At 41.5% G+C, this 12,064-nt stretch overlaps 1 protein-coding gene across 13 annotated transcripts in view; it reads left to right on the top strand.

The window, feature by feature from the left end:
- The window catches only part of DGKI (diacylglycerol kinase iota), a 444,802-nt gene that overhangs the window by 353,912 nt on the left and 78,826 nt on the right, over positions 1-12,064 (top strand). For all 13 annotated transcript variants that reach the window (XM_045495795.1, XM_045495789.1, XM_045495788.1 and 10 more), the window contains 4 exons: positions 5,231-5,300; positions 7,378-7,418; positions 8,338-8,465; positions 10,505-10,627. In XM_045495795.1, coding sequence (XP_045351751.1) covers positions 5,231-5,300; positions 7,378-7,418; positions 8,338-8,465; positions 10,505-10,627 — 362 coding nt within the window. The remainder of the gene's footprint in view (positions 1-5,230; positions 5,301-7,377; positions 7,419-8,337; positions 8,466-10,504; positions 10,628-12,064) is intronic.

The following is a 12,064-nucleotide window of genomic DNA, read 5'->3' as shown; positions in this document are numbered from 1 at the left end:
CTATCAACATGTGCCGGCCAGTGGGTTAAGCATTTTACATATCCTTTCATCTGTTTCTTAGAAGAACTCTTTACAGTATATACTCGGGTAGCCATTTTACAAATGAGGTATCCAAGGTACAGAATAAATAGATAAGAAATCTCATAGTTAGTAGGTGGTAAAGTCCAGGATTGTCATGTGCACAGGCTGGTGCTCTCGGCCACCGGAATTCCACTGCCTCTGGGCTTGCTATTTGAGGCTGGATCCTGGGCCATTGATTATACTATTAATTGCTTCTCAATCTTACATCTACCTTTCCTAAACACCTCAAGGGCAGAAACACTTTCGTTGTCTCATTTCTTAGTCTGATGATGTCATCCTACAAAAATGAGTTTTCCACCCCACCACTATGCCTGTTGACTTAACTTTTCGATATTAAGAATTTATAGTGTGATTATCTTTACTGCTGTCTTTAGGATTTTATTACTCAAGGGTGGCCAGTGAAAAATCCCTAGTAGTTTAGGGATTGAGACTACTCAATCTCTAGAGTAGTCTAGAGATCTAAGAATCCTAAGAATCTCTAGGATGAGATTCAACATAAGGAGTTTCCTTACTCAAGGTACCTCTCCCTCCTGAGTTCCACTTACAAAATTTTGACATAATTGACATAATGCACAAGGTCAGATAAAAATGGACCTGTTGGGGAAGACAATTTCCATTAAATCTAAATGTAATGTAATCACACAACAAACAGTCTTGTAATGATGGAAACCCCGGGTCTGAAAAACTACCCGTCAAGTACCAAGTCCAGCCTACTGCCTGTTTTTCTTTTGTAGCCTGTGAATTACGAATGGCTTTTAGACATTTAAATGCCTGGAAAAAACCCGAAAGAGTATTTTATGATTCACACAAGTGAACATAAATTAAATTTCAGTGTCCACAAATAAACTCATATCAGAACACATACGTACACACAAGATCAGTTTCCCAAAGCAGACTTCTCACTAAAAGTAGCTTTTTGCTCAGTTTTTCAACTCAAGTGGAATACAACAACCTCAGCCACCACCAGATTTCCTGTCCCTAGCCTGCTCTTTACCTCCTGTTTTCCCTCCGGTCTTTTAGATGTCCTAGTGCTCAGTTATGCTGAGTGGCTGGATTTCTTTGTTCCTTATTTTATAGATTATTGGTATATTTTGTGGGTGTGCTTTAATTTTGTTCAATCTGCCACATCGAAACATCATTTTAACACTGATTTCAAGTAATTTCCAACTTTTAGGGTTGTGATGCAAGTGAGACCTTTCATCTGTATGTATCTACACATGTGGACTACATTAGATCCAAGGGGAGATTTTTGTTGAGACTTGATGGCTTTTATGTATCTTTTTGACATGTTAAATTTTGAAATAAGAGTTTAATTGCATTGCATTATAAATCCTTCCCAGAATGAGGTAGATAGTAATTGCATTTTACTTTGGAATTCAAATGCCTTTTAACATAGGACCTCATTATATTAATAATCATCTCTTTAAGAGCTCACGATTTTTTTTTTTTTCGAACAAGGTTGAAAGAGCTTTATAAAAGGAGGGAGAGGATACAAACCTAGTTCAGGGGAGCTATGTCAGAGAAGTTAGGGCTTTCCTGCACTCCTCTAACCACCTTCTAAGAAAGGCTGCTGTTTAATATGCAGGTGACCAGGAAAGTATCCCATTATTGTTCAATGACATTTTTTTCCGTGACATTTTGGGATTCCAGGTCACTTTGATAATCTATAGAAAGCAGTGAAAAATGCACATACACACAGACACACTGAATTTAGCATAAAATTTCAAGGAGTTAAGGATTGTTGAATTTACTTGAAGAGCCATTTGAACCTATTTAAAATATTTGAAAGATCTCTATCCTCTGGCAGCCAATGTATTTTCACAGGGGAAACTGGTAACATTCTCTTTAAATGACACTTCTTTAAGGGATTTGAGTTGTAGCAAATGCTTGTGAATCAAGGCATAGAGAAAAGAAATGAACAGAAAATACACAAAATAAATAATTAAGCACCTGTATAAAACTCCCAACACACAGACATTCCTACCTAAATAGGTGCACAGCTATACCCATATTGCTTCACCTGCGTGTGGGAAGCTGGTCACGTGGCTGAGGCAATATATCAGTCTGCATTTTATTAACCTAGACTAAATAATATACAATATTCTCCAATTGGAATACTCCAGCAATAACACTATCCATCTTTAGGTTTTTAAAATGATAAATCCAGCATTTCTGTGTTCTTTCAGAGTACATTTTTCCCGAGGGAAATGTGATTGTGTGTGTGTGTGTGTGTGTGTGTGTGTGTGTGTGTGTGTGTGTTGCTCTCCCTGTAGCAAGCACATTTGACATCCAGTTTCAGAAACTGTCCTTGGTATCTAAGCCATGTTTATCTCTAGCGAAAACAGCCATGCTTCTGTTTAATATCTTTGCCTAGTAGCTTTCATAGTTGTCACTAAATATTTCAAGCCACATTTAAATTTCTTGGCTCATTACATGTCACACCAAACTGACATGTTGGTAACCTTACATGTTCTATAAAAATATATTAAGAACTTTAAGTTTCTGTCAAGCAATATATCACATGTGTCAAAATGTAATTCTCAAAATGATACACACAATTGTCGTACAAATAGGTAGTGAGCACGTGTCAAGATTTCATTTGGGGCAATCAGCAAATCCAGTTCAGAAAAGAGATAAATATCTCTGTATCCACAGCTCCGTATATATATCCATATCCATATATATTTATAGCTGTATCCATAGCTATATCAATTCTATATACATACATATAAATTTTGGTATTACACCTGAGACCAGTGTTTTCTTTATCAAGTTATTAATTTAACTTGCAGAATCCATTCATATTAAAAATTCCATATACCCAAGGTTTCTAATAATAAAATGGATCCCTCTTGTTAGGCCTGTGCTTTTAAACCTTTAGTGTATATCAGTTTCACCTGAAAGATTGCTGGCTTCCACTCCCAGAGTTTCTGTAACTCTAGGTGGTGCCAGGGAATTTGTATTTCTTTTTTTTTTTTTTTTTCAACGTTTATTTATTTCTGGGACAGAGAGAGACAGAGCATGAACGGGGGAGGGGCAGAGAGAGAGGGAGACACAGAATCGGAAACAGGCTCCAGGCTCTGAGCCATCAGCCCAGAGCCTGACGCGGGGCTCGAACTCACGGACCGCGAGATCGTGACCTGGCTGAAGTCGGACGCTTAACCGACTGCGCCACCCAGGCGCCCCGGGAATTTGTATTTCTAACAGGTTTCCAGTGGCTGCTGCTGTTCCACAGTTCACACTTTGAGAACCGCTGATCCAAGCACAGGCTTTGCCTGAGGATCAAGTGAGGCCTCAGGGACTGTTGGTCAAAACCCCAAGGAAATCAATGCAACCTCCGATTGGTTCTCTTATTGTCCCTCTTACATTATCCCCATTTCCTTCTCCTGCCCCGCTCAGTGCACACCAGATCATCCACACCCAGCTGCACCCCAAGGATGCTCCCTATATTGGAGCATCTCAAATCCTAATGTGGGTCAAACTCCCAATGCCTTCTCCACAGAGATCTAGCCTCCCTCCTCATTTGTCCTATTTGTCAGTGATTTCAATTTCATGATGAGCCAGGGATAGAATGCTCCAAATCATGTATTGTAAACTAGAATGTGCTTTTTATTTTTAAATTATCATTGACAAGAGTTTCTCTTAGGGGAGATTTTTAGTGTTTGAAAGTTTGGAATCATAAAGAGATAATCCCTTCTGCTTTCAATCTGCCAGTTCCCTAGTCTGTTCCTCTGTGATGTGGCCTTAATTCCTTGTAAGAAATAAAAGCTTCAGAGATATTCAGAAGCTTGGGAACTGACAGTAGTATTAAATCAGGAAGGATGCTAGCCCTGGTGATCTCTTGGAAGGGCAGCTTTCAAAGAATGTCTCATCAGAAGCTAGCCTTCTAGAGATTGGGCCAAAATGGTTAAGAGGTAGCTGGAGGCAGGAGTTTGGCAGGGCAAGGAAGGAAAGATTAATTTTCAAAAGCTATAACAGGACCATTTAAGGGAATTTGTTTTGGAGAGGGGGAACCATTGAAAGCAGAAAAGTTAGTGAATTTCTGGGTAGTGGAGAGGGTTTCATTAAGAATACAGAACTAAGTTCGAAAGGAAAGAAGAAGGTAATCTGGAGAGTAGATGAAGTGGTTAGCTTTGAACAGGAAAAAAATCTTTTTGTCTAAGCCTAGAGGGAAGAATGTGGTTCTCAGAAGGCCTTGAGATCACACATGAGAGGGAGGGAGGACCAGGCATCTGAGAAAGCGAGAAAGCTAGAGAATGCCAAGGTAGATGAGTATGTCGTTGGCTAACCCAGTGTTGGACAGATGATATTGTCATCAGCCAGCCTGGTAAAACTTTTTTCCTCCTTGTCCACTACTCTGCAGGTTCAGTGGGATAAGGCTGAGGTAATAATGGCCTCAACATATGCATTGATTTTCTTTGCTTTCATGCAGACAAATTGTCCTGTGTTATAGATGCTATTCTAGTTACAGGGAGATTCAATACTGCATATGGATGGCCTCTTGTGTTTCTTAGATGCTATAAGTCCATTCTCACCAGGAGATGAGGCTCAATTCTTTCCCATTTTGTTACATGCGTAACCCAAGTGTAAATGGCAGCCAGCTGCCGCTAGTTCCTCAGTTTCACAAAGGGAAGGAAATTCCCTAAAGGAGGTAAATGTCCCCAGTTATATCACTTACGGATGCTTAACAGAACAGTTGAAAACTTCTTGCATGGTTTTTAAAATGGTTTTGATGTTTATTTTTGAGAGAGAGACAGAGACAGAACACGAGTGGGGGAGAGGCAGAGAGAGAGACACACACAGAATCCAAAGCAGGCTCCAGGCTCTGAGCTGCTAGCACAGAGCCTGACGCAGGGCTCGGACCCACGAACCGTGAGATCATGACCTGAGCTAGAGTCGGATGCTTAACCGACTGAGCCACCCAGGCGCCCCTTCCTGGATGTTTAATGTGTGAGTTGTTTTAAAGGTTCTATTGAAGTAATTTATTTCAAAGCAGAGCCTCTCTTTCTAGTAAAAATATGATTTGGTCTCTCACCAGTATTTGGTTTAGGACAGGATGCTCATTCCTACAAGTAGTTGATATGATACAGTGGTTAAATCCCTCAGGTTATTCATATGGAGTCAGGAGGATATATGTGTCTCTTTCCAGGACCACGAAACCTCCTTTCCCAGGGCGCTCTCAGCCCAGAGACTTTCCCCGCGGTGGTGCTTTCTAGATGGTGAGTGTTTCTATATTTCATGGAGTGGTGGGATGGTGGAAGCAGCAGGACAATGCGTTGATGGATGGAGTGGATGGGCCCTAGTTTTCCAAGGGATTATTCAGAAACCCTTCACGTGGCCCTACAGGGTTGGCATTTGCATCCCAAACGATGTGTTGCCACACACTTTCCTGAAGTCATTTTTCTCAAAGAAAATTGGTGAGCTTGGGCTGAACTTCACAGCACCAAATTTCCCTCTCAGTGCGCCCCCCTCCCCCGCCTTTTTCCAAAAACATGTTGAATGCTTATCTTAAATTCAGATCAGTAGATGGATCTAGTACATAGGTACTAATTCCTCTGTTGTTTGCTTATGGTGGAACTTCCATATATTTTCATTAGCCATCATTTCAGTAAGATGTATACATTTTTACAAAAATGTAGAAATTCTCTGTTCCATTCAGATCTGTGCCTCTGAGCATGACCTATTGAATGCATAATATTTTCGTTATTTTACGATCAGTTAATGGGTCCATTTTACATCGCAAGCATCACTTACTCCCTAGATGCTGCTTAACCCTGCTTTTCTATCCAGTTACCCGTATAACAGTACACTTCCTGCTTACAGCGTATCTGCTACCCAGTATCTCTCTTGTCTGTGTGGACATGTGTTTTTCACTGTAGACATGTCTTTAGTTGATCTGTATATGCATCAGAGAGGATATACATGTGGACAAGAGTGTGACAGGGTGTGTGAGTAATCTAACCCGTGTGAAGCATGACATAGGTTTTCATTAGTAGCGTGTCAGCTGCCTCTGAAGATAATTTCTACTACTTCTCCTCCAGCTCCTTTATTCCCTTGTGATGAGAAGCACAATCGTTTGTTTTTCCTGAATCTACAAACAACTTATATTTGAGAAAATTTTGAAAATGACTGTGAATTGTTCTATATCCAGTCTATTCCATATACATTCTTAGATGAAATCATAAGTGTGGGTGGTAGTGTTAACCCAGATATTAGTTAAATTCCATACATAAAAATCCTTTAAAAAGTGATCGCATTCATGGTTACAAAGAACAAAGTAAAGCAAGTCCTTCTCAGATAGATTTTACTCCCCTGTTGCTTTTAGGGGGCAGCAACCATGATTATCTTGTTTCTTAGCTCATTTCCTTTGGAGAGAAGCTACTCATTAAATATTTATGATTTTTGAATGGTTATTTGCATTTTGAGTTATTCCCTTGAGTACTCTGTACTTTGTAGAAAATCTATTTATAATATATAGAATCTGTTAGATAGATTTAGGTGAGGAGGAACATAATTCTTTGGAGTATTAAGAATAATCAGAATAGTTTCTAGAAACCCAAAGTTTGCAAGTTTTTCCCTCAAACCACAGATGCAGCCCAGTCCCTTTTAGGAATGGTTAAATAATTATTTTTACTGTTTTGGCTTTCTTTAGACATGGCTTAGGGGACTCGGTCTTGAAGTGAAATGAATCCTTTAATACCAGATGTGGTCCCTGGCTCAGCATCTTCAAGATTTTTTTTCAAAATGAGAACCGCTTCCTTGGAAAGTCTGGCTACTGAACATTTTGTCCCCCCTAACTTCATTTACTTAATAAATACGTACCGAGTCTCAGCTCTGTTTAAGGTCTTGTGCTAATGTCTGGAGACATAAAAAAGTCAATGAAACACAGACCTTTAAAGAGGCAGATATCTCATAGTTATTTGTGAAGATAGATAGTTTCTGTAAGAAGTATAAACACAATGTAAATATGCATAAGGGCAGGAACAAAGAATTCTGTCTGGGGTAGAGAGGATGGGATTGAGGAATGTTTCACAGAGGAGGCAGCACATAAGTTGGTCCTTCAGAGACAAGTAAGATTAGCGGCGGGGGAAGAGGGGAGGAGACAGAACGGGGAAGGGCATAGCAGTAGCAGAGACATGGAAATCCTAAGTTTTTCTAAATAGATTTAGGAACTGGCTGGTGGTCCGGCATGGTTGGAATATAAAGCTTTTGAGTGGCATAATGGCAGAGAAGGTTGTACATCTGATGCCAGGTCACAGGACTCTGAATGCTGTGTACATTTTTTTTTTTTTCTAGCAACTTCTGCTGATCGCTTTTACCGAATAGACAGATCTCAGGTAAGCTTTCTTGAGCCTATCTGTGAAAGCGAAAAACTCCCACATAAATATACTTTATTGGTGGCTAATCTTAGAATTTTTTATAATGTAAACACTAAAACATTTACAAATCCTGGAATGGTACTCATGGACTGAGCTATGAGCTTTTTATTTGTCTTCACACGTTTTGTGATTTGTGGACTCAAGATGATGTTGCTTGACCTTGCGAATGAGTACAGTAAATAACTAGGCTTGTAGATACTATCACCAGCCTGCACTCCAAATTTTCTCTCACACAGCTACTTTTACTACTTCCTAGCCCAATTTTATGGCATTTTAAATTTATTTTAGTTAGCAAGCTTGACACCTCAAGTGTATGTTCATGCTACCTGCTTGGAGCTCATCAATTCCCAGAGTTCCATAATGAGACAAAAAAATGCTTGTGCCCAATGATAATAAGTGTTCCCACTGTCCAAATTCTCCTGAAAAAATAGAAGAAGAAGAAGAAAATACGGTATGGAATCCAGTGATACAATCAGTTGTTAATCATGCCACTTGGCTTTGGCCAGGTCCTGGGCATCCAGCTTCAGCTTATTGCACAACTCATGCTGGACCAAGCTGCATGTGGGGTGTTGCTTCTTTGATGATATTTGGGAAGAAGAGGCAAGACCATCCTTGGTGGTACCTGACAGGATCCTGGTCAAGTAGGAACCCCAAACCAAGAGGGATTCAGCTCTTCCCCTCACCAGCCTCTTGCTACAGTGTTGTTCAGGGACGGATGTCCGCTGATTGGACCTCTGAAAACACAGTGTGGTCGTTTGATATGTCATAGACTTCCATTATATCCTCAAGACCAAGAATGCTTTGTTCTGTTACTTACCAGATGACAGGTTTGAGTGTCCTGTCCATCATCTGACAGACTTCTTTTTTCTTGCCTAAGGAACATTTGCACTTTGTGATGGAGATTTCCCAAGATGAGATTTTTATTCTGGACCCCGATATGGTATTGTCACAGCAGGCAGGGACACCTCCCGGAATGCCTGACCTGGTGGTGGAGCAAGCCTCAGGGTGAGTGTGCTGCTTCTTTGGCGATGTGGTGGTGAGGGGAGGCTGGCCGCAGGGTGGCATCCGTGTCTGACTTGGCTTTGCACTTGACATGTCTAATGACCTCAAACTATTTTAAAATAGAGGTTTTCTTGTTGGGTTTCATTGGAGTGTTCCATGGCTGGTCTGTATTATGCATAGCTGTGTAGAACTACCCTTGCCCACCGCAATTTGCACCACATTTGAGCCTTCTTTATTCACCACATGCACACTTTTTACCAAACTATGAAATACTAGTATTTGCATTTGTGTGCGTACATCTATAATGCTTGTATGACCCAAATGAAAACGGGCGCAGCTGGTTTGATGGTTATTTTTCTCCTCCGCCTCTTCCTCCTCCCCCTTTTTTGGGCTATATCCAGGCAGCCTGAGACCTATCGATTGTTTAACAATAGCTATGATGCATCAGGCACTTACTATGAGCCACACGCTGTCCTCAATGCCTTTCTTAAATCCCTGCCACCACTTTATAGTGACCTAATCATCAGAAGGACTCTGTGCTTATTTCCTGATCTGTAAAATGGAAATAAAACCTGCTCATAGAATTGTTTGAAAATTAAAAAAGTTGATACATGTGAAGTATTGAGGATGGTTCTTGAAACTTGGTAGACACTCATTAAATATGATGTTATTGAAATAATTGTCATCATCACCATCATGCCACAATGCCCTGCAGATCTGGTACTATTATTATCCTAAACCCTTAGATAACAAAATTGAGGCTTAGAGGGTTTTTGTAATTTTGCCAGTATTGCACAGAAAATAAATGGCAAAATTGAGATTCGGTCACAGGTTTTATTGCTTACGTGCATGCATGGAACCACCAAGATATTGTTAATATTTCTAGCGTACTTCAGCAATTCCAAAATATTTATTTATAGAGCTCTTTATGTGCCAGTACTAGTGTAAGCACGTAGGAAACAACAGAGAAGAAATAAAAATTTGAAAAATCTCTGCCCTTGCAAAGAATGAACTTCAACAACGTGCTGGTACATGGAGGCCAAATAGTTAAAATAAGAATTTCCCTGGAAAGCACACACACATGCACTCAAGTAGCATTTGCATGTTGTATACACACACACACACACACACACACACACACAAGATGCTTAATAAACAGACAAGTTACTCCCCTGCACTAATTCATTTGACCATGGCTGTTATTTCTGAGTATCATCCACTCTGCCAGGGGCAGCTGATACCAGTGGGATGTATCAAGTCAAGAGAAGACAGAAGTGGCAGGAGAGGGCAGGTGTACAGCCGTGTTAGGGAGCCAGAGCCAGTGGTATCAGATACACGTCCCTGGGTGTCCCACAAGGGGCTAGAGATGCCCATCTCCACGGTGACTGTACTGTAAATCCAGCCTGTCAGCTGTGGGGAAAGCAAGTGAGGAGATGCTGGGTCCTCGTGCAGTAGCAGTGGGCACTAGAGTCTAGGCGTCCTCTCATCCACCCGTCCTGATCTAGGCCACAGTCTTCAGTCTGGTAGAGTGAACCAATTCTGCCATGCCCACCCGGTCTTGGCCTTCTCAGTCATTGTCTCAATGTCAGATAACGGCCTAAAGAAATGGCTTAGTCCTCGGCTGGGCCTCTCTGTTAGCCTTACCTCCAAAAACAAAGGAGCCTGAAAATCCACCAGAAGTTGAATCAGTGTTGCCCCTCCGGAAATGAACTAGGACAGGAAAGCCGTGAAACAGGGTGGGCTTTGTTCTTTCCTAATTTGCATTTCTACATCAGGCTCTATTTTTTCTTCCTTGACGTCACATTTAAAATTCCTTATTCTTGAAATGCAATTTTTTCATCCGTAAAGAGGGCAGAAACATACAGAATAGTTCAAGACGGTTGAGAAAATGAAATAATAGATGTGAAGAAGTAACTAGTAAATACCCAATCAAGAGGCCTCTCCCATCTCCTGTTGAGAGGAGAATCCTCTTGAGGAAGAGCAGAGTGAACCCTGTGGCTGAGTTTGAGTGCCTAAATGCCTGGTGCCCTTCTTCCCCCCAGAGTTGCAGACTGGTGGAACCCTGCCCTACGGAAACGCATGCTGAGCGACAGCGGGCTGGGAATGATAACTCCGCATTACGAAGACTCAGATTTGAGGGACCTCAGCCACTCCCGCGTGCTACAGTAAGGGCTCTCTCTCCTTTCTTTCCCTGCGCGCCCCTGTGATGGCTGGGAGGGATTACTGGCTGTCTCAACAGTGGCAGCGGTTCTCTTTTCCTTGGTGCTTCTCCTGTCCCCTGTGCCAACCTGTGCTCCCACCTTTAGTCACTTTGCTGGCTTGTCCCATCCCCAAGCTCCCAATGGAGCTTTGCTTCCCGTTTCTGTAGCTCCTGAGCCACACTGAGACCTGGCACGTGTGTCTATAAATACTTTGAACCTCACCAGTGTTTGCTTTACTGCAGTCCGGGGTGTACTAGGTGTTCCTGTGTTTGCACATCACGAAGACATGCATGAGAGAGATCATGAGCACATTGGAAGTGGTGTATACGTTCTTCATTTGTGTGAACGGTTCCACTTGCTGTGATGACGCTCATTCGTTTGTCTCCAGTCCTGAGCCTCTGGAGGTGTGCTCTGTGTAGCATAGCCAGGTGGTTGTGTTGGCTGCTGTGTGGAGCTGCTCAAGGTTGTGGTTTGACAGTCTCTGGGCAAACGATGCAGCATTTGTTCATAGATGAGAGTGGTAGGTGTGCTTTCTTTTGGGGTCTCATCACGGCCAGAAAGGAGGGTGACTGTTGGAGTTTTGCAACAGTGTTGGCACATTTATGTCTGGGGAGCCTTTTCTCCCTGTCTTACCTCCTTGCAGGAAGAGATTAACGGACACAGTCTTTCACGCCTCAGGACAGTCACTTACCTCAGGGGTTATGCGAATTTGCTGCAATTCATGATTAGGCCGGTTTCCAATCCTATCCAAGATCCTAATTGAATAGGGAGAATGGCCTTGTTACCGTGTAGTCTTACAAACATTTTTACCAAGTAAAGAGAGTAAGATTCTTAGAAGCCTAGGGTTCAGTGAAGAGGGATTGTTTCTGAAGGAAGACCGCAACCATTTTGGTATGACACAGGGGGAAAAAAGTGAGAAATCTGGAACTAATTACTTCACTGGTGAAGGTTCTACTCAGACATCCCAGGGGCAAAAAGGCGACTCCGTTTTCATTGCTTCTCTGTACTCCCTCTTTTGTTGTGTGAAGAGCAGAAAGGAAAACATGAATCACTACGGATTTTCCTTTTTAATCAAACCGTATAGTTAGGTTTTGATCGCATTTTAATTGCTTACAACTCAGCGTATTTTTCCATTTCTTTTTTATATGGAATTGAGGCTTGCGAACCACAATGAGTCAGCTATCCATTGATGGCGAAAAACGTGGCCATGTAGCTGCAGGCAGATTTATTTGAAAATTAGAGGTTATTTAGCCACAGAAATAGAAACTATGCCTCGACAAACCAGATGAATATCGTAGTTGTTCTTATATACAGGCTGTTTCCAAAAAAGTAGAGTATATACTCACTCTCACTCTGGTTTCCTATACCCTGATTTTTCTATATGGAATATATTCAACTATG

Source organism: Leopardus geoffroyi, chromosome A2 (assembly GCF_018350155.1).
Source record: "Leopardus geoffroyi isolate Oge1 chromosome A2, O.geoffroyi_Oge1_pat1.0, whole genome shotgun sequence".
NCBI lineage: Eukaryota > Metazoa > Chordata > Mammalia > Carnivora > Felidae > Leopardus > Leopardus geoffroyi.
The sequence above is the reverse complement of the archived record's forward strand: the minus strand, read 5'-3'. Positions and strand labels throughout refer to the sequence as shown.